Raw genomic sequence first — 22,031 nt, forward strand, 5'->3', positions numbered from 1 at the left:
TTTTCATGTGCTCATTTGCTATCCACATATCTTCTTTTGGGGTAAGGTATCTGTTAAATCTTTGCCCATTTAAAATTGGATTATATTCTTTATTATATATAATAATGTATATTCTGATTATAAGTCTCTTATCAGATATATGACTTGCAAATATTTTCTCCTAGTCTGTTGCTTGTCTTTTCATGTTCTTAATATTATCTTTTGAAGAATAGGAGTTTTAAAGTTTTGGTGTATAACTTATCACTCTGTAAATTTTAGGAATTATGCTTTCAGAGTCAACTCTTGCACATTTGTGTGTATGTGTGTGTGGGGGTCAGATTTATCTCCATATTTTATATTTTTGATGTACTGTAAAGTACTATTTAAAAATTTACTATTTCCAATTCTTCACTGCTATGACATGGAAATAAAGTTGATTTCTTTGATCTATCCTCCAATTTAATTCACTTATTATTTCTAGTAAACAGTATCTTCCCTAGGAATTTAAGTAATTAGGCAAAATCTTGTGGGTTTGTTCATGTTCTCACCATTTCCAATGCCCTCCATTCCTTTGTATAATTTCATATTTTCATTTGATATTTTTTCCTTCTGCCTGAGGATTTCCTTTAACATTTTTTTAAATTAAATATTTATTTATTTGAAAGAGTGTGTGAGCAAGTGGGGGGAGGGGCAGAAGGAGAGAGAATCTTGAAGCAGACTCCCTGCTGATCACAGAGCCCAAAGTGGGGCTCAATCCCAGGACCCTGACATCATGACCTGAGCCAAAAACAAGAGTTGGCCACTTAACGGATTGAGCCACCCAGGTGCCCCTCCTTTAACATTTCTTGTATGAGTCTGCTGTTTATCTATTCTTTCAGCCTTTGTATGTCTGAAAAAAGAATCCTTATTTTGCCTTCCTTTGTTATTAGGCACAGAATTCTAGCTTGACTGTATTTTTTTGTTCAATGGCTTAAAGACGGTGTGCTCTACTGTTTATTCATTTGCATCATTTCCAATGAGAAATCAGCTACCATCCCTATCTTTGTTCCTTAGTAGGAAACATGTCTTTTTACTCTGGTTGCTTTTAAGATTTTCACTGCTTTTGAACAATTTGATTTTGTTGTGACTTGGTATAGTTTTATCCATGTTTCCAGTGCTTGGGGTTTGTTGAAATTCTTGGATTGGTGGATTTATAGTTTTCATAAAACTTTGGAAAAAAATTGGCCATAATTTCTTCAATTATTTTTTCTGTACCTGACTTCTCTCCTCTTCTTTGGGGACTCCAATTATGTATGTATTAGGTTGCTTGAAATCGACTCACAGCTCTTTGATGCTGTATTTATTAAAAAAAAAAATCTTCTCTATGTGTTTCATGTTGGATACTTTTAGTACTATGTCTTCATGTTCACTATCTTTTCATCAGTACTGTCTAATGTGTCATTAAATGCTACTGATGTATTTTTTCATCTTAGACATTGTAGTTTTTGTCTTTAGAAATTTTTTTTGTCTTTAGAAATTTGAGTGTTTTGTATCTTGTATGTCTCACTTAATTTTTGAACATACAGTATTACAGTCATAGTAATTATTTATTCCCATTATCGGCTAAAACTTACACTTGTGTTAGTTTGGGAACGTTTTAATTGATTGCTTTTTCTTTTTCTTATGGGTCATATTTTCCTGTTTCTTTGCATATCTGACCATTTTTGTTTGGATGCTAGACATTTAATCTTTGGATGGTGGATATTATTGTATTCCTATAATTATTCCTTAAATTTGTTCTGGAACACAGTTACTTGGAAGTAGTTTGAAACTTTTTGGTAAGATTTGCTAGATGAAACTGTGTTTTTGAGTCATGTTTAGTGTGATTATTACCCATTACTAGTGTAGGATCCTTCTGTGTACTTTACCCAATGCCCCATGAATTATGAAGTTTTCTAGTTTGGAAAGTTACTTAGCCTCTCTGGTGCTGTGTGAGCAAAGCTATTCGTTCTTTCCTTTACTCCTTTCTTTCTTTTTTTTTTTTTTTTGGAAGATTTTATTTATTTATTCATTCATGAGAGACACAGAAAGAGAGAGGCAGAGACACAGGCAGAGGGAGAAACAGGCTCCATGCAGGGAGCCTGATGTGGGACTTGATCCTGGAACTCCAGGATCACACCCTGAGCTAAAGGCAGACACCAACCACTGAGCCACTTAGACATTCTCCCTTTACTCCTTTCTAGTGGTTCTTTCCCTGGCTCAGGTAATTTCCTCACGTGCTCCCCTCTGGGGTTCCCTCTGTGGTGCTCCTTCCTCTCTGGTGCACTGTCTTGCAAACTCCAGTTGCCTGGGACTATCTGGACTTCAAACTCTATCTCATCAAATTAAAGTTTACTGAGATCTACCTGGGTTTCCCCTTCATGTGTTGTAGCCTGTAATCTCTCTCAAGGCAGTAAAGCTGGGCAATCAGACAACTCACCTCATATATTTCTTATATGTCAGGATTCACTGTCCTTTGCTATCTGGTGTCCAGTATTTTGGAGACCACTGTTTCACATAGTTTGTCCAGTGCTTTTGGCTGTTCCAAGCGGGAGAGATAATCTTATCTTTATTACTCCATCGTGGCCAGAAGTGGACATTTGTATCTGTTTTAAAAATAAATTACTCATATGATTAAGATGCAACCACCCCAGCCCTAGTCTGAAGGTTGATATTTGAGGACCATTGCCCTAAGCCTATTGGACTACTCCTAATTTTTAGTCACCCATATACTTTTGTTTCTATGTTTTTGCTTTTCCAGTTCCCTAAGTCCTGAATACTTTCTCCTTATCTTTTATTTTATTTATTTTTGTTTTTATTTTTTTACTTTCTCCTTATCTTAAAAATATTTTAGAGTTTAATCAAAATGCTACATCCTCTTTCTCAGAGCAGCAAGGCTTCCACCTCTCTGCTGAAAAAGAAATCATTCCTTCCTAAGTGCTTCCATAGTAAATTCACTACTTTTAAGAAATCATAGTAGTTATTTTATTCTGCATCTTATAATTGTTTACTCATCTGTAAGATTCCTAAGGCCACTTTGTCTTTCTTGCACAAAGCAGGTATTACATTGTATCCTAAGGAATGAAGGCGAGCCTTAAGAGCAAAAAACTAAGTAGTAGAACAAAGTAGTAGAACAAAGTAAGAGAGCAACTTAGAGTTTGACTTTAGGTGATTTGAAAGTCTTCTTTTGGCTCAGGAAATCTAAGATCCGGTTGGCAAATAGGTTTTCTGTTGTTTGGCGAATCTGATTAATACTATGTTGAAAAGGGTTCTAAGGCCACATCTTGACTCCATGAGAAAGCCAGCCATCAGATAATGAAATGCTGGAATGTCTCAGGTATTTGGATAGTTTTGACTAAATGCTTGCAATATTTTGAAACAATAGCTAACAAGTACATAATGCGTGTCAGGCAGCGATGCACATATCAATTCATTTACTTCCCCTGACAATGCATTCAGGTAATTTCTATTAATATTCTCTTTATGTAGGGAAACTGGGGCACAGAAAGATTAAGAGACTTGCTCAAGTCACACAGGTGGTAATTTTAGCACTAGAGTTTGTGCTTTTGTCCCTGTTACACTGCCCTCATGCTGAACATTTATTATTTCAGAAAAATTAAGGTAGTTAGCTCACATAGCTATACCTTTATAGGATGGAAGAGACAAACAAAATTACTTTGTTGCTTGTTAATATGATAATGGTCCAAACTTCCCAACTTCCACCTCGTATTAGAAAGATTTATCTTTCATGATTCTTACAATTATGTGTCATCCTTTGTTTTTTATTTCTTTAGGGTCCCTTGCCAGCTCCATTTTTGACCCGCTCAGATATCTTGTGGGTGCTTCAGGAGGAGTCTATGCTCTGATGGGAGGCTATTTTATGAATGTTCTGGTGGTAAGAACTTTGGGAATGGAATCTTTGGATTTTTTTGTTCTTTTAAAGAGTAACTAGTATTTGGTTCAGGGAATCTTCATCATATTTACTGAGCACTCATCTTCCTTCTGGGCACCAGAATTTTCCTTTTATATTTTAATCTCTTTTTTTTTTCTGATCTCAAAGTTATGAATACTAAAAAAAAAATTAAGTTGAAAAATAGTCAAAATCTCAAATATTGTATCTGTTAACAGTTCACTGTACATCCTTTTAAACCTTTTTCTATATGTATTCAAAATCCTGCCAAAATTAAGGCTACAAAAATGGACCCACCCTTAAAGATACCATTCTACATCTTAACATAGTTACCTTGATCCCATCTACCCATATCAGTACACAGAAATCACTTCAATCTCTTCAAGTGCTCCACAGCGCACTAGCTAGGCTGCATCCTGATTTAATCCATCAATGAAAAGAAATTGGGGTGACTCCACCTATTCACACTTGTAGGTAATGCTGTAAGGATGTTCTCTTACATTTATCTTTTTGCATTTGTGTGTGTGTGTGTGTGTGTGTGTGTGTGTCTGTGTTTTGGTAGGATAAATTCCTAGATATGGATTTACTGGGTGAAGGGTTTAAGTTTTCATAGATTAATGCCAAATTTCCCACCAAAGCTGGCATACCATGATATAGTATGTAAGAATGCCAACCACTTTCTAAAATAGCCTATAGTGTAATACCTAACTAGTTCTTAAATCCTTTAAGCATGTAGGTATGTATACTTTATAAAAATACTCTAGGAGGAAAATAGGAAGCAATTATAAAACTATTCCAAAAATAGAAGTTATTTAGAAAAATGTTTTTCAAAATTTGGATTGCAACCCATTAGTGGTTGAGCAGTTTAAGAATTGTGACCAAAAATTAATCAAAAAGAGGGGCACCTGGCTGGCTCAGTGGGTACAGCACATGACTCTTAATCTTGAGGTCATGAAGTCAAGCCCCATGTTGGGCATTGAGCCTTAAAGTAATAAAAAAATTAAGAAAATTAAAAAGAAAAAATTACAAAAATTTCAACATATATCACACATAATACTGGCTCTGTATGTACTGGATTGTTATGTAAATTGTTTCTGTAGGCTTTGATCATGGCAGTTTAAAAATAATTGATTTAGAATAAACTTGGGTATTTCAGTGTCTACTCTTTGGGAAGAGAGTCAATAAATTGAAGGGGAAAGGAGAAGTAACTCAATAAATTAAAGTGGAGAAGTCTCTCTGATTCAATAGTTATTTTTTAGATTTTTTTAAAAGATTTTATTTATTTATTCAGAGACACAGAGATTGAGATGCAGAGACACAGGCAGAGAGAGAAGCAAGCCCCATGCCGGGAGCTTGACGTGGGACTCAATCCCAGGTCTCCAGGATCATACCCTGGGCCAAAGGCGGCGCTAAACCACTGAGCCACCAGGGCTGCCCATCAGTAGTTCTTTTTTTTTAAAACATAATTTATTTTTTTTGGGGGGGGGCATGAGTGGGGTGAGGGGCAGGGGGAGTGGGAGAAGCAGGCTCCCCACTGGGCAGGGTGCCCAATGGGAGCCTTGATCCTGGAACCCCAAGATCACAATCTGAGCTGAAGGCAGATGCTTAACCAACTGAGCCACCCAGGTGCCCTGACTCAGTTGTTTTTTAGTAACACAGAAGGGTACTATAAACTGGACTGAGATTTTTTTTTTTAAGTTTATGTATTTATTTTGAAAAGAGAGGGGGAGAATAGGCAGAGAGGCAGAGGGAGAGAGAATCTCAAGCCGACTCCCCTTGGCTGAGCACAGAGCCCCACACAGAACTTGATCTCATGGCCCTGAGATCATACATGACCTGAGATGAAATCAAGAGTCAGATACCCAAGTGACTGAGCCACTCAGGTGCCCCTGGACTGAGATTTTTCAACTAAAATCAAACTTGATCTTTTTTTTTTTTTTTTTTCAAACTTGATCTTTTTAACCAATATTTTAAATTCTTTTAAATTATCGAAAAGAATTAAGGTAATACTCAAATTTTAACTAACTCCATTGGGAAAGAGGATAAAGTATTGAATGAATATTAACCAATAAAACCTTAAAAATATTTCATCAGTTAGTTTGACAGCATCTATCTATCTATCTATCTATCTATCTATCTATCTATCTATCATATCTCTGACATGTGAAGTATTGATTTCATATTACTTATATTTATATTTTTTTCCTGCTAATGTAATTATGTCTATTTCATATCATGGAGTTAAATATTCATTTTGTTCTCCAAAGTGCACCAGCATTGTACTTCCCAAATACATTTGAAAACTGGCTGCAACAGCATTGCTTTATTTTGTAAATATTTGACACTCAAACTTCAAATGAAAAAGCAGATGGAGAGAGAGTACAGTTGAAGTTTCATTGGCCAATAGATAGCTTATATTATTTTTATTTATCTCTTTACAAGAATTTTCGAGAAATGATTCCTGCCTTTGGAATTGTCAGACTACTGATCATCATCCTTATAAGTAAGTTTGTCTTGTGAACACTTCGCACCTATAGTGTTATTGGTTTGACCTCCAGAGGGCCTCACTTTTCCTAAACACTAGCATGGAGTGACAAAGAACTGTGGCTCCATAGCCCTAAGCAGAAAGGTCCATGGAGGAGTTTTCACAGATGCCCATGGGTGGTTTTTAGAGGTGCCTCAGTAATGAGTTTTTGCTTTTTGTTTCTTTCTGGAGTGGGGGAAGTCAAGAGAGCAGAGCTTTAGGTACTCTGTCTACTTTAGCCACAACAGTTTCATTTATGTTTCTTTTTCTTTTTTCATTTATGTTTTATATATTGGATTTTTCTCATTCATACATTGGACCCTGTATATGATTTTGTCTGAAATGGGAAAGCTTGAAAACCACTGACATAATCTGTTTTCTTCCTCAATTTATACATTGTCAGATTAAAAAAAAAAAAAAAAAAAACAGAACAAAACACCGATCTAGGATCTGAGCACAGAGTGGGTGGCTTAGGGTTGAAGACAGAGGCAGAGGGTCCAGGAACAAGCAGAATGGCGAATGTGGCTTTTGAAATATCTAAGAATTATAGCAGAGAATTACATGCTGAGGGAATTTAGGAAGGGTGCTCAATCTGGAGAGGAGGTGGAATTTTAGCTGAGTCGGAATGTCAGGGCAGATTCTGGGTGGGGGCAGGCCACCCAGGGTAGAAGAAGGAGGAGCCAGGGCAGGGCTAGTAACTCGTGTTTCTGCACCTGCTCTGGCTGAAGCTGTAGCCGCACAGGGGAAGACAGACCCTGGGTCAGACCATAGGGTCACGCTTGAAGGCCAAGATGAAGGTGATGCTTGATAAAACTCGAGATTTGGGCTGTCCACATGAAAGGAAGAAATGAAAAAAAAAAAAAAAAAGAAAAGAAAAGAAAAAGAAAGGAAGAAATGGTTCTGCTAATGGGTATCAAGAGTTCAATTATCCACATTGCTGGGAACAGGGCCAACTACCTCCGAGCAAAGACACTAAATCCAGCTTATGGGCACTTCAGCTGTAAACACAAGACTCATCCTGAGAGAAGATAAGTGACTTGTTTATAGGTCACATATACTCTATGTAATATTTTTTGTCCCTGAGAAATTGAAAATGGGAGGGAAAGTTGTGAGCACAGAAGGGAGAGCAAGTGTCTGGGCTTGGTGAGGAGAATCGCTGTGCAGCAGAGCTGCCACCTGGGCTGTTAAGCGTCACAACCAGGACCAAGGGACAAATCCTGTGACCAAAAAATGTTGCCACACACAAGTTACCCGGTTTTCAATCTGTTTCTTTTAGGTAATTATGAATGACTTTTAAAGGGAGCCTCAGACCCTTGATGGGGAAATGGTTTTAATACTTTTCAATGTTGGAGTAAAAACCCTTTCCTTATGCACAGGGAGGCTCCAAAAATAGTTTATGTAACATTATGTCATTCCTGAGGTAAGTAATAAAGTCACTTCATTTTACAAAGTAGCTAAGACCCCTTAGAGTTACCCTTCCCTTCTCCTTGGCACGGGCCACTTCTGAAAGTTCTTTGGCCTGGTTTACCTGCTACTGAAGATGAGGAAAGTTGCAACACACGTTAGAGTAACAAAATATTAGTATTTTAAAAATTTTAAACACATTTCCTTGGGAAAATGTATAGTTTTTAAAAAAGGGCAAAAAAAAAGGTAAATTATTATTAATTATGAAGGCCAGTTGGCCTTAAGTACCTTCCTTCATGAAGCCTTATTTTTGGATGTGTCTTCTAGTAAGGCAACTGGGCTTCCCTTTTTTTTTTTTTTTTTTTTTTAAGATTTTATTTATTTATTCATGATAGTCACACAGAGAGAGACAGAGAGGCAGAGACACAGGCAGAGGGAGAAGCAGGCTCCATGCACCGGGAGCCCGACGTGGGATTCGATCCCGGGTCTCCAGGATCGCGCCCTGGGCCAAAGGCAGGCGCCAAACCTCTGCGCCACCCAGAGATCCCCTGGGCTTCCCTTTTGAAAAAGGAAATCCTGCATTTTCACCTTTCAAAAAAAAAATCCATATAAAGGCAACTTCTCTTAAAATCAGTGTCAGATTTTTAGTGAGGACAATGAGTTGGTTTATTGGAACAGAAGCTTCTTTTCAGGTGGGAAGACATGTCCTAGTGTAGATATTGCAGTGGATGTAGAAGCAAGCTCCCCTGGGAAGCAGAAGGACCTGGGCAGAGATATGGAGGAAGGGCCTGAGCCGAGAGAAAGAGATTGGAGAAACTGACAGTTGAGGGTCACAAAAACTTTCTGAAAGGAGGCCTCCTCCTGTGGATGACAACGAGGCCAGAGTAACTGCTTCCAGTAAGTCAGCCCTGTCCCATGGGGTGGTTTTCTTAGACATTCCTAGTTCTGTCTCTGTGGTGTGCCTTTACACTGAATTAGGAGATTCACATGAGGATCGAAAATACAACACAGCCGAGTTTAATCCGGTGTGTTGTGTAATAGTCATTTACAGTTAAATTACTATTGAGTTCTTCCTCGACCTCCATTCCGGTCTAGTCACTTGAACATCATCAATACTGTCCTGAAAAGGGAAACGAGCCACAACACGGGGTCGTGATGCTATTTTCCCAAAGGCAAGGACTAGGCCTTTCCATCTGCGAGGACACGATGGCTCACTAAGTGGAGCACAGGGTGGGGTGGGGACAGTGGGTGTGGAATGTGACAGCGGCACGAGAGGTTTCCAAGTGCAGGGCACACGGAGGGTGGAGTTCTTCTAGGCCAAGAGACCCCCAGGATCTGGCTTCTTTGAAGGAGATCCAAGTTCTGGCTTTCACTGTCCCATTGGAGATGTGGACGCAGGTCATTCCTTGGTCCGTCTTCAGTGCTCCTGGTGGGGGAGAGAGGTGCCTCCACAGCCAGACTGCTTATGGTTCGGATCCTGCCCCCGCCTCTGAGCTGCGTGGCCTTGGATGAGTACTTACCCTGGGTATTTTGGTTTCCCTATGGATAAGATGCCACCGTCATTTCTCACTTGGACTGGTGCAGTATCAGTTGTCTCCTGCTCCGTCCTTGCTCCCTTCCAGTCCTCCCTGTAGGGCAGCGAGAACAATCTTGTGAAAACATGAGTTGAATCATATCACTCCTGTGCTCAGACACCTTTCTAGGTTTCCTGCCACTTGGAGTCAAAGCCCTTACAGTGGCCCATAAAGCCCCTACAGGATTTGTCCCCTGTTCCACGCCTATCATTTTATCCCTACTTATAGTCCAGAGTCACCTGGAGGTCTTGTTAAAACACAGACTTTGGAGCCTCATCTTCAGAGTTTTCTGGTTCAATAAGGCTGGGGTGGGCCTGAGAATTTTAATTTAATTTAATTTATTTTATTTTATTTTATTTATTTATTTATTTTATTTTATTTTAATTTATTTGAGAATTTAAATTTCTACTAAGTTCCCAGGTGAATGTTATTGCTGCTCTTGGAGGGGCAGGGAATCACTCTGAAAATTAGCCAGCCAGCCAGCTCAGCTCCAGCACATCAGGCACAGTCCTGCCTCAGGGACTTTGCACTTGCTCTTCCCTCTGCCTGGAAGACTCTTACTTCAGATGTCAGCATGGCTTGCTCTCTGATCTCTGTCAAATGGCATAGTCTCAGTGAGACTGTCCCTGACTCTCCTACTAAACATCACACCCTACTCCCAGCTTTCCTAATCCTCCTTCCTCTCTTTGCATTTTGTCCATTTGATGGAGCACTTAGCGTCATTTGATGTAGTGTATGTTTTACTGGTGTGCCCCAACCTCTCCGCCCCAACTAGACCATCCGCTCTATGAGGCAGGGCTGTTTGGTCTGTTCCCTGCAGTATCTCCACCACCTAGAAGAGTGCCTGGTGCAAAGAAGATAACCAGTAGATACAGGTGGGATGAACGCATCTGTAAAATGGGATAATGATATACTTATTTCCTAGGGTCCTTGTGAGGATTAGGGAATTAATACCCATAAAGCTCTTACAGCAGCACCTGGCACAGAGTAAATCTCAATAAATGTTAGCTGCCACCATTATCAGAAGAGAACCCAAAACATCTGGTGCATTGTTGTGGCGCTCCTGGGGGCTTCATCAGGCTGTTTTTCTTTCTAGTTATGTCGGATATGGGATTTGCTCTCTACAGAAGGTTCTTTGTCCCTGCAGACGGGTCACCGGTGAGTTCAGTTTATTATGTTTTTCAATGAAAGCTTGTTTACCTATCCTATCCATAGCTAAAAAGGCCCAGCAAAAAGGGGCACCCATTTAGGGCAGCCAAACTTCCATTAGGAAGGCAAGCAAATTCCTGAGGAAATCAGACTTTTGGATTGTCCTTTTCACTTAACTCTCTCACAGCCCTGATCCCCACCAGCTCTTTCTCTGCACCTGCCCTACTGGGAGCAAAACAGGGGAGAAGGGATTTCACTGTCCACAGGGTTATAAAAAGCTGATTGGAAAATAGCAATGAAAATTTGGGTCCAGATGACTTGGCAGTAAAAAAAACAAAAACAACAACAACAAAAAAACCCCATAAAAACATAAAAAAACACCTGGCAGAGATTTTCAGTTTTAAGTGGTCTTTGAATTGGATAGTTTGTTTGCATATCTGTGTGTATCCATCATCTGGGTTCTCATTCTGACATTCCATTTATGTGGGGTCAGACACGGCTCCTACTGAGATCCCTTGTGGTCATGCAACACATTCTCTTGACATATAGAACCATCCCGAACGTGATGGTGACAGAGAATGAGAAACAGTGGCTCGGTCCTGTGCACTCAGAGAGCTGATGAAATGACATTTTTTGGCTCTGCACGTTCTCAGAACATCTCCTCTCTGTGCACATGGGAGTTTTATGTCTCTTTTGCCCCATTCTCCTTGTTCTGTGAGCTTTTGGGACTCTTGTTTGATGGCATTTGTGTTTTAGGAAGAGGGTGATGCAGCTCGAATATGAAAACAGCATTTTCTTCACTTATTTTCATTGCTCCTCTCTCCCTCCCCAGGTGTCTTTTGCAGCCCACATTGCAGGCGGATTCGCTGGAATGTCCATAGGTTACACTGTGTTTAGCTGCTTTGATAAGGCACTGCTGAAGGATCCACGATTTTGGATGGCAATTGCAGCTTATTTTGCTTGTGTCTTATTTGCCGTGTTCTTCAACATTTTCCTATCCCCGGCAAACTGACCTGCCTCTCATAGGAAGCAAGTAATGAAAAGAGCCATCTGGGAAAAGAACTGAAGTCTAGGAAGAGACAGAGAAGTCCTTGCAAATGCTGACAGTTTTATAAAGAGGTCAGAACACAACTGAAGTTCTCAGTTGCAAAGACTGTTTACAAAAGGGGTTAGGGTTTAGGGATGGGGATTCTGAAAGCAGGAGGAGGGAGAAGAGAGAGAGGGAGCAGGGGAGGGACGGTAAAAAGCAGGCATTGGCTCTTTCCAGACATGTGGTCTCTAAGAGACTTGCTCTCCTTGGATGATATATTATAGAGACTGTTTGATAGAACCCACATATATTGTACTGTGCTGATAATAAAAACTTTTCATACTTGTGTCAGACTATTGATAATCACCTTCAATCACTGTTGGGGTGGACATATCACTGTTTGAGGTGGTTTATATGTGGTTTCAGTGACCCAGAAAGGTGGCTATTACTCTGTATCTGGGGGGAGGACATGGAAACTCATTAAGAAAAATCAAGTACCTTGTCTAAGAGGGCGCAGGATTTAAAGGTTGGTAATGACTCAAAAGCCCATCCTCTTCTCCCCTACTGGTCTAATGATGCTCTTTCCCCCAAATCCTGCAAGTTGCGGGTATCATGGGAGTATAGGAACAAACATTTCTGTGAGTGTGCCATAAGTGGTAGAAATATTTGTAAAAGAAGACTGAAAATTTTCTGGACTGCCAGTTTTAAATTCTAGAAGTGTGTCTAGGACCCCAAGGAACCTAGAAGTAGCTTTCTGGTGCATACGAGGCACCTGGACTCTGGATTCTCTCTCTCTCTTTTTTTTTTTTTTTTTTAAGATTTTATTTATTTATTTATGAGAGACATAGAGAAAGGAAGAGAGAGAGGCAGAGACTCAAGCAGGCTCCATGCAGGGAGCCCGACGTGGGACTCGATCCCAGGACTCCAGGATCACTTCCCGGGCTGAAGGCGGTGCTAAACCTCTGAGCCACCCAGGGATCCCTGGATTCTCTTCCTTTACATGAGTGGCTCTCCTGGGAGTGGGTAGGATTTATTTACAAAAGGTAAAATGTCAGATCTGAAGGCTGAGAAGCCTGTCTCCTTTCTTATTATAGAACCCAGATTGTTGGCTATTTATTTTTTTTTTAAGTTGGCTTCATGTTGGGACGCCTGGGTGGCTTAGTTGGTTAAGCATCTGACTCTTGATTTTGGCTCAGATCATGATTTCAGGGTCATGGGATGGAGGCCCCCTCCCTCTCTCCCCCCTCATTGGGCTCTGAGCTCAGCCTGGAGCCTGCTTGGGATTCACTCTCTCTGTCCCTCTGCCCCTCCCTCCCACCCCCCTCCTCTGCTCAAAAAAAAAAAAAAAAAAAAAAGTAGGCTCCATGGAGCCCAACACAGGGCTTGAACTCATGAACTCACAACCTTGAGATCAAGACCTGAGCTGAGACCACGAATTAGATGCTTAACCAACTAAGCCACCCAGGCACCTTGGGCAGTCTTTTCCAAAAATAGTAGTTTGGGGCCATGTGAACACAGGAAATACAATTTTTTCTTTCATCATTGGTGTGTTTTATTTATAAACACCTATCTAAACATGTTGATAAATAAATAAACAAACATGTTGCTGTATCCTGAAAGGAGCATACCTACTTACATAGATATATTGAGAAATGTATTATTTCAACATATTGAGAAAAATGGATCAGAGATTTGTTAAAAAAAAATGTTTTTCAATTTGAGTATGAGAATATGCATGGGAGTTTTGTGTCTCTGTTGCCTCACCTCCTTGTTCTGCAGGCTTTGGGGCTATGTTTTTGGTTAAACAAAGATGTGAACAAGAAGTTAAAAGAGTCCTTCTTACCTTCCCACCCCGAACCTTCTCTTTTCCCTGGTGATGCCTGCTGTCGACAGCTGGGTGTGTTCTCACAGACCTTTTTCCATCCATCATGCACAAAAAGGAAAATGGATTTGAGTTGAGGCCTGGCTCACTCACTGCAGTGAACGGCACTGAATCTGCTCTGCACCCCCAAAGAGGCAAGTTCAGAGATCATGTTGAAGATACTGTGGGATAATTTCTAAGAATGATTTGCTTCTCAAGAAAGATCTGGGTTAATCTCTGTTCCAGGTAATTAAATATACATATGAAATGCAGGTTTTAACAAGGTAAGTGAGATTTTACTACATGTATTGCTCTGTAACTTAGTTTATAATGGGACATAGAGACCTTCATTCTCTGAGTTGCTGAAGGATAAAGACGTACTGTGATTATTTAACCACGCCTCTATTGGACACTCAGGCTACTGATTTTGTACTATTATCAACCCTACTATGTGAACTTCCTAGTACATGCAGTGTGCCTTTGAGCATGATTGCTGAATGAATCTTTTAAGCACCCAGAAGCAGAAATGTTAATTTTCAGATTTAAACTGCCTTTTAAGTAGCTGCATCCATTTATATTCTTTTTTTTCCATTTATATTCTTATTGAAAGTAGATGATAGTAATTTTCCTCACACTTTTGCAAAAGCAGGTATTGTAAATCATTGAAAAATTTGCATTTTGATAGTTAAAAATAAATAATTCACTGAGATTTGTATTTGTTTTCCAAGTTTATTAATAATTTATAGATTACATATTATATGTAATTTATACAATATACAAATATGAATAAATATTTATACTTTTTTTGCTGTGAAATAGTTGCATTTAATCTGAAAAGTATCTATTAATTGGCAAAGAAGCCCAGAGAAGGGGTGCCTAGCTTGTTCAGTTGGTAGAGCATGCTCTCAAGGTTGTAAGTTTGAGCTCCAGGCTGGGGAGTAGAGATAACTTAAAAATAAAAAATCTTTGGGGCATCTGGGTGGCTCGGTGGGTTGAGTGTCTGCTTTTGGTTCAGGTTGTGATCCCAGGGCCCTGGGATCGAGTCCCACATTGGGCTCCCCGCAGGGAACCTGCTTCTCCCTCTGCCTATATCTCTGCCCCATTCTGGTCTCATGAATAAATAAATAAAATCTAAAAAACCACCACCAAACAAACAAACAACCTTAAAAAAAAAAAAAAAAAAAAAAGCCCAGAGGAGAGATACTCATCTGTCATGGTTAACCCATCAGGTCACTAGCTCTGAAGACTTGAGACCTTTAATGACCTAAACGGAAGTCTAACTGTTCATAACAGAAAACTAGACAGAGAAACAATTCATCGAACGATGAAACCATTTTTAGTCAGGGACTTTTTGGTACTAGAAATATGGTTCACGTTATCCCAACCAGTACTATTTAATTGGGTTCCCCAGGGGGCAAAATTACTGTTAAAAAAAAAAAAAAGCATGCAAACATCTGGTATTTTAAATTTGACATCTCTGAATTATAGAGGAACCATCTGAACAGCTTAATTTGGGGCTTATCACTTCAGTCTTCTAAGCTGCTGTGTTATTAGAAATAGTGGAAATATTCTTCATCTGTCCTGTCCAATAAAGTAGCCACAAGGCACATGCAAGCCCTTACGTTTTAATTAAAATTAAGTAAGATTAAAAAACTCAGTTCCTGTGTTACACAAATCATGATGTTAGCACCCAATGGCTGTCTGTAGCTAGTGGCTACCTTATTGGTCAGTCCAGAGAGAGTTTATTACAACCCAGGGAGGGTTGTAGAAGCAAGAACAATGAGTCCAAATGATTTGAGCTGACGCTGACTCACTGCTCAGACTGAACTTTTCTACACTTGCAAAGGGACACTTTCAGAGAACAAACATGACTTGCTTCTCCGATTTATCTAAACAGGTTTGTGTTAATCTCTGTTTTTGCAAATTAAGAGTTGTTTGAAATGTTCTTATTTTTTCCTTTTGAATTCTATGGGATTGAATCTGTGTATACTAGTATTCATGTCATTGGATATGAAAGCTTCAGAACCTAAGATTTGTAGCTAAATGATTTACTGCTCCTTCTTTCAGTAAATTCTATGCTTTTGTACTTTAAGGTGAAAAGCAACAACAGCATTTTTTGGGGATTATAGAGGTGCTCATGGTAAAAACAAATTAAAATACATATAATTATAACAAATTAAGTCGATTGTAATCACACACCCAGAGATTATCATAGTATCTTTTTTTTTTCTTTTTTAAGGTTTTATTCAGTTAAGGCACACCACTTAACTGACGGGGCCTCTCAGACACCCCCATAGTTAATACCTTGATGAGTATCCTTCTAGGCTTTTTTGTATGCATCAGTACATATAAACAAATATAAAATTATGGGGTCATACTGTTCTATTTTGTAAACTGAAATGATATATCAAATATTTTTTTTTTTAAAGATTTTATTATTTATTCATTAGAGACAGAGAGAGAGAGAGAGAGAGAGAGAGAGAGAGAGAGAGAGGCAGAGACACAGGCAGAGGGAGAAGCAGGCTCCATGCAGGGAGCCTGACGTGGGACTCGATCCTGGGACTCCAGGATCACGCCCTGAGCTGAAGGCAGATGCTCAACCGCTGAGCCACCCAGGCATCCCTCAAATATCTTTTTATATTAGTAGTATTTATCATTTTTACTGGTTGCATAGTACCATACTATAGATGCACTATTATTGATTATGGATGATACTGTCTTTCTTGTATTGATAATTATTTTGGACATTTTCATTTTGTGATTATTATAAACAATATGAATAATAACATTGTTTACACTTTTAAAGTGTTTTGGATTGTGGATCAAAGAATATACTATCATTAACATTATAAAAGGTAAATAGAGATTTTCTCTAACTTAGGAATACAACTAAATTTAGAAGGTTGATGCTTTTGCAAACCTTTTAAACTGTACTAAGTTTTAGAAAAAGAACTGAAGACTTTAGAACCAGTTATTTAAAAAGCCCAAATGATCACTATTTGACATACCTAATTTAAATAAACTTTTAAGAGAAAACAGATGATTTCTTAATGTTTTTTTCATGCAAATCTCAGTGCACCCAAATAGGAAAAATAACAGTTTAGTAGAATAGGATCTGACTTTAATCTGATTTTTTTTCCCCACACTGATTTTTTTTTTTTTTAAAGATTTTATTTATTTGTTCATGACAGTCACACAGAGAGAGAGAGAGAGAGGCAGAGACATAGGCAGAGGGAGAAGCAGGCTCCATGCAGGGAGCCCGACATGGGATTCGATCCCGGGTCTCCAGGATCGCGCCCTGGGCCAAAGGCAGGCGCCAAACCGCTGCGCCACCCAGGGATCCCAGCCCACACTGATTTTTAATGCCAGTTCCAGCTGTGTGACCTTGGGTAATTTAAAGATTTTTATTTTTTGTGGGGAGGGGCAGAGGGAGAAGGAGAGAATCCCAAGCTGACTCTGTGCTTAGTGCAGAGCCTGATATGGAGCTTGATCTCACAACCCTGAGATCATGACCTGAGCCAAAATCAAGAGTTGGATGTTTCGGGGATCCCTGGGTGGCTCAGCGGTTTAGCACCTGCCTTTGGCCCAGGGTGTGTGTGATTCCTGGAGACCCGGGATCAAGTCCCATGTCGGGTTCCCTGCATGGAGGCTGCTTCTCCCTCTGCCTGTGTCTCTGCCTCTCTTTCCCTGTGTCTATCATAAATAAATAAAAAATCTTAAAAAAAGAAAAAAGAAAAAAGAAGGGGATCCCTGGGTGGCGCAGCGGTTTGGCGCCTGCCTTTGGCCCAGGGCGCAATCCTGGAGACCCGGGATCGAATCCCACATCGGGCTCCCAGTGCATGGAGCCTACTTCTCCCTCTGCCTGTGTCTCTGCCTCCCTCTCTCTCTCTCTCTCTCTGTGACTATCATAAATAAATAAAAATTAAAAAAAATTAAAAAAAAAAGAAAGAAAGAAAAAAGAAGAGTTGGATGTTTGGTCGACTGAGCCACCCAGGTGCCCTGACCTTGGGTATAATGTAAGGTGTGTCTCAGTTTCTCTATCTGTAAACTGAGGAAACAACATCTAAGATTTTTGTGATGAACATATCATTTAGCTATAGCATCCCAGTCTTTATTTTTTATATTTTTTATAAATTTATTTTTTATTGGTGTTCAATTTGCCAACATATAGAATAACACCCAGTGCTCATCCCATCAAGTGCCCCCCCTCAGTGCCCGTCACCCAGTCACCCCCACCCCCGCCCACCTCCCCTTCCACCACCCCTAGTTCATTTCCCAGAGTTAGGAATCTCTCATGTTCTGTCTCCCTTTCTGATATTTCCCACTCATTTTTTCTCCTTTCCCCTTTATTCCCTTTCACTATTTTTTATATTCCCCAAATGAATGAGACCGGTACCCTACACTTTCAGAGAAACTTCTCTAGTAACAAACTATAGAAATGATCTCTGAAAGTATAGTCCTAGCATCCCAGTCTTTTATTTAATTGTGTAACATTCCCTTTACATATAGGATATAGGATACACATTGATATTTTAAATTAAAGTTACGAAAACATTCCTCTTTGTATCTTTCCTGTGGGATGTAACTTCCTCTTAGAACTAGGATATCTATCTTAATATGGAATGTACTGCTTGATAATCCAAGCATGTAAATTATAATTTGCCCACTGTTCCTTCCACAAAAGCAAGCTAAAGTGTCTGAAATAGATCAAATATTGTTACAATGAAAAAATATCACCACCACAACAGCCATCAGTTTATTTCAAGAACTATCTAATATCATTCTGGTAGCACAAAAATAGTTGAACATTTTTGGAGTTCTTTCTTTTTTTGCATTAATCTTTAAATTCTATTTTTTTAATTTAAATTTTACTTAGTTAACTGGAGTTCATTTTAAGATGATAAAAATGTATACAATTATTCATTAATGATTTTACAGATATTCATAAATATTACTGAAATTTCTGTTTCGAAAATGTTCAACAACTGCCAGAAAGCCACCAGAAATTTGACACTTATATGTGGATTAAAAAACAAATCTTATTTATTTATGATAGTCACACAGAGAGAGAGAGAGAGGCAGAGACACAACACAGGCAGAGGGAGAAGCAGGCTCCATGTACCGGGAGCCCGACGTTGGATTCGATCCCGGGTCTCCAGGATTGCGCCCTGGGCCAAAGGCAGGCGCCAAACCGCTGCGCCACCCAGGGTTCCCAAATCTAAATTCTTTAGCAAAAACCAGATCTGTTTCCTCTGGTTTCATTAAGTGCTGTATCTTACTGACTTATCAAAAGAAACCCATTCATTTTCCCTTGAGTGTATAAATGAGGTTTTTAAAAGCACCGACTTTGGTTATAATTTTTATATAATCTTAATAAAGAGGTTTATAAAATCATGTCAGTAGTCTTAGAAACCTCTCCAAAAGTTCTCCGTTAAAGAAAGTAAAACAGTAATAAACTTCAGCTAACAATAACAAGATTCCTTTCTTGTAGGGAATCCTACGATTGTTGTTTTTAAGTTTTATTTACTTATTTTAAAATAATCTCTATACCCAACATGGGACTTGAACTCACAACCCTAAGATCAAGAGTCACATGCTTTTCTGAGTCAGCCAAATACCCATCTACATTCTATTCTTCATAGAGAATATATACAACCCCCTCCCTCCAGGTATCTTTTTTTTTCTTCATTGCATTATGACGTCTAAACATAAGTGATTTTCAATTCCTGATATCTTACATATATTCTTGATAAAATGATCAGTTCTCTAGGGAAAAAGTAGAGCAACCAGTACACTTAAGAGAGTGATGCTTTGTTCATGTTTTGGCCATAGGGTTGCTTTACGAAACAGCACGCCCTTCAGAATAGAAGAATTTATCTGTCTCCTATCTGATGGGGTTCAGAGTGAAGATGGCTGAGTAAATAAGCATGGGGAACTGGAATTTCCTTGGAGGCATCCTGGAGGAAGTTCACATCCACTCCACCATAATTGGAAAGATCTGGCTCACTGTCCTGTTCATATTTCGAATGCTTGTTCTGGGTGTAGCAGCTGAAGATGTCTGGAATGATGAGCAGTCTGGCTTCATCTGTAATACAGAACAACCTGGCTGCAGAAATGTGTGCTATGACCAGGCCTTTCCTATCTCCCTCGTTAGATATTGGGTTTTGCAGGTGATATTTGTGTCTTCACCGTCCCTGGTCTACATGGGCCATGCTTTGTACCGACTGCGGGTTCTGGAGAAAGAGAGGCAGAGGAGGAAAGCTCAACTGAGAGGAGCACTGGGGGGGGTGGGGTTTGAAGTGCCTGGGGATCGGAGAAGACTGGAGCAAGAACTCTGTCAGCTGGAACAAAGGAAACTAAATAAAGCTCCACTCAGAGGAACCCTGCTTTGCACTTATGTGGTACACATTTTCACTCGCTCTATGGTTGAGGTTGGGTTCATGATTGGACAGTATCTTTTATACGGATTTCATTTACAGCCTTTATTTAAATGCCATGGCCACCCATGTCCAAATGTAATTGACTGCTTTGTCTCAAGACCAACAGAAAAGACAATATTCCTATTATTTATGCAATCTATAGCCACTGTTTCACTTTTCTTAAATGTTCTAGAAATTTTCCACCTCGGTTTTAAAAAGATTAAAAGAGGGCTTTGGGGACAATATAAGTTGAAGGATGAGCATAATGAATTCTTTGCAAACAAGTCAAAACAAAATCTTGCCAAATATCAGAGCACATCTGCAAACTCACTGAAGGGATTCTCTTCTGCACCTGATTATTATCTGTTAATGGAAAAGCAAAAACACCCAGCAGCGTGTCCTAGTTTAAGTTCACCTGCATTTCAGGCAGATCCTGACAACCACAGTGGAAATGATGAGAAATGCATTTTGGATGAACAAGAAACCGTACTTTCTGATGAGATGCGTACACTTAGTGCTACGTGTAGTCATCTTCAACACATCAGCTCGTGTAATAATGAAGACACTCATAAAATATTTAGAAGAGAAGTGGGTACCCCATTAAAGGAAAAGAGAGAAATGGCCTGCAAAGACGGCAAAAGGAACCACTGCTCTAGAGGTCATTGTTCTATTCCAGGTGTTGCTATAGAACTGGATAATCACATGGGGCAGTCATCCCAAACAGCGTTCCCTCCGCCTGCTCAGGGTGCTTGGGAACAGTCGTGGCTTAGCACGACATGGGGTCCCTCTCCAGAAGAGGAAAATCAGGGGTCACCCCCTAAAGGAAACCTCAAGGGTCAGTGCAGAGAGGGCACGATTAGAACCCTTCCCCCTTCGCAGGGAGACTGCCAAGCACCTGACATTTCAGACACTCCTGATTCTTTGGGACAGTTGACCTTCGATTCTGATTTGGTCAGAGGCTGCAATAATCCTACTGCTTGTCCTCCAAATCATTTAGTGTTGCTGACAAACCACCTCACTGGCAGGCGGGCTCCCACAGACCTTCAGATCTGAGCAGCTGTGGGCTCCTAGACTTTCTGCATATTGTTATCACAGAGGTAGCCTAGTGGTGGTGGAGCACAGGTAAGGGCAGCTCTAAAGACCAGCTGTTCCGACAGACCATTGCAAACCCATCTCAAAAAGAAAAACACACGCATCCATTCTGAATGGCGAAGGGGCAGTTTTAAATTCAAAGCCATAGTTACCAACTCGGGGTTACTGCTTTACAGGCTCCCTTCAGAATCCATGAAAACTGATTCTTGCCAAGTCACAAATTCAGAACTGAGGCTTCACGGTTTGGAACCAGGTTTTTCCTTGAAGGAAGTTTTTCCCTGAAGGAACCTTGGGAGATGGTTCTGGATCTACATCATCCTCCCTTTTGGTTGCGAATCTTTTGTTTCTGGACGATGGTTAAATTGTTTGTCAATGGGACTTAATTTAGTTTCCTTATAGACTGCAACTTGCTGCCTCTTGAGTGTAACGATGACGTTGCTATCTAGTAAATAAAATCTTAAAAAAGATCGGTGGCTTCAGAGCATCGTGATTCATTGCCCAGGTTGGCGGGCGTAGCTCCACACTCCCTGGTTCCTCTAACCACTTCACTCACCAGCGCCTACCTTGCAGGAGAATGAAAAGAAGAAACCTGTTTAACACCGGCACCCAGTACGACGTCACTGCTCACCCTCCAGGGGCCCTTCTCAATCACGCCGGCCACAAAACAAACTCTGAAAGTAAACAGCTGGAGCTGAAACATAACGATTCCAAGCGCTCGGTCGACCGGCGGCGGGTCGCGCGCCCCTTTCCGGGAGGAGCGCCAGGAAGCCGGCGCGTCCAGGTGGGCTAGCGCCGCTACCGAGGTCCCGGGGGAGGCAGGTGCGCCCAGCCCCGCGCCCGCGCATCCCGCCGCGCTCCGGCCCCCGCAGGCCCCGCCCCCGGGCGCCCCGCCCCCTCCGGCCCCACCTGGACGCCCGTCCCGAGTCCCCTCGACCTCGCCTCTCGCTGAGCAACCGAACCGCCGCAGGGACCGGAAGAGGAAGGCGAGGCGCGGCCCCGGGAGCAGGAGGCAGGCGCGCGCAGCCTCCCTCGGCCCGGCCTGCCGCGGGGCCCTCGCAGCGTCCCCGTCGT

General features: G+C 40.6%; 2 protein-coding genes, 1 long non-coding RNA gene and 1 pseudogene across 11 annotated transcripts in view; 2 read left to right on the plus strand and 2 right to left on the minus strand.

The window, feature by feature from the left end:
• Window positions 1–11,941, plus strand: part of RHBDL2 (rhomboid like 2) — a 49,195-nt gene extending 37,254 nt beyond the window's left edge. For 3 of the 4 annotated variants that reach the window (XM_038557832.1, XM_038557834.1, XM_038557833.1), the window contains exons 5-8: window positions 3,792–3,892; window positions 6,350–6,410; window positions 10,506–10,567; window positions 11,391–11,941. In XM_038557832.1, the coding sequence (XP_038413760.1) occupies window positions 3,792–3,892; window positions 6,350–6,410; window positions 10,506–10,567; window positions 11,391–11,570 (404 nt within the window). In that variant the 3' untranslated portion in view covers window positions 11,571–11,941. The remainder of the gene's footprint in view (window positions 1–3,791; window positions 3,893–6,349; window positions 6,411–10,505; window positions 10,568–11,390) is intronic. The other variant, XM_038557835.1, reaches the window with a different exon arrangement.
• LOC102157317 overlaps window positions 1–22,027 on the minus strand; it is a 54,656-nt gene extending 32,629 nt beyond the window's left edge. For 2 of the 6 annotated variants that reach the window (XR_005370129.1, XR_005370127.1), the window contains exons 1-4: window positions 21,867–22,027; window positions 21,524–21,631; window positions 9,356–9,463; window positions 2,438–2,603 (exon numbers count right to left, since the gene is read on the minus strand). This is a non-coding gene — a long non-coding RNA (uncharacterized LOC102157317). Of the gene's footprint in view, window positions 1–2,437; window positions 2,604–8,459; window positions 9,262–9,355; window positions 9,464–21,513; window positions 21,632–21,866 lie in introns of those variants that run through there. The other 4 variants (XR_005370128.1, XR_005370126.1, XR_005370130.1 and 1 more) reach the window with 3 other exon arrangements.
• Window positions 17,805–17,910, minus strand: LOC119869442 (annotated as a pseudogene).
• On the plus strand, window positions 18,563–21,388 carry GJA9 (gap junction protein alpha 9). Its single transcript, XM_038557830.1, has one exon. It carries the CDS (start codon window positions 19,377–19,379, stop codon window positions 20,919–20,921), a length of 1,545 nt encoding a protein of 514 aa, XP_038413758.1. The 5' UTR covers window positions 18,563–19,376; the 3' UTR covers window positions 20,922–21,388.
• Window positions 22,028–22,031: the final 4 nt, after the last annotated feature.

Source organism: Canis lupus, chromosome 15 (assembly GCF_011100685.1).
Source record: "Canis lupus familiaris isolate Mischka breed German Shepherd chromosome 15, alternate assembly UU_Cfam_GSD_1.0, whole genome shotgun sequence".
Classification (NCBI taxonomy): Eukaryota; Metazoa; Chordata; class Mammalia; order Carnivora; family Canidae; genus Canis; species Canis lupus.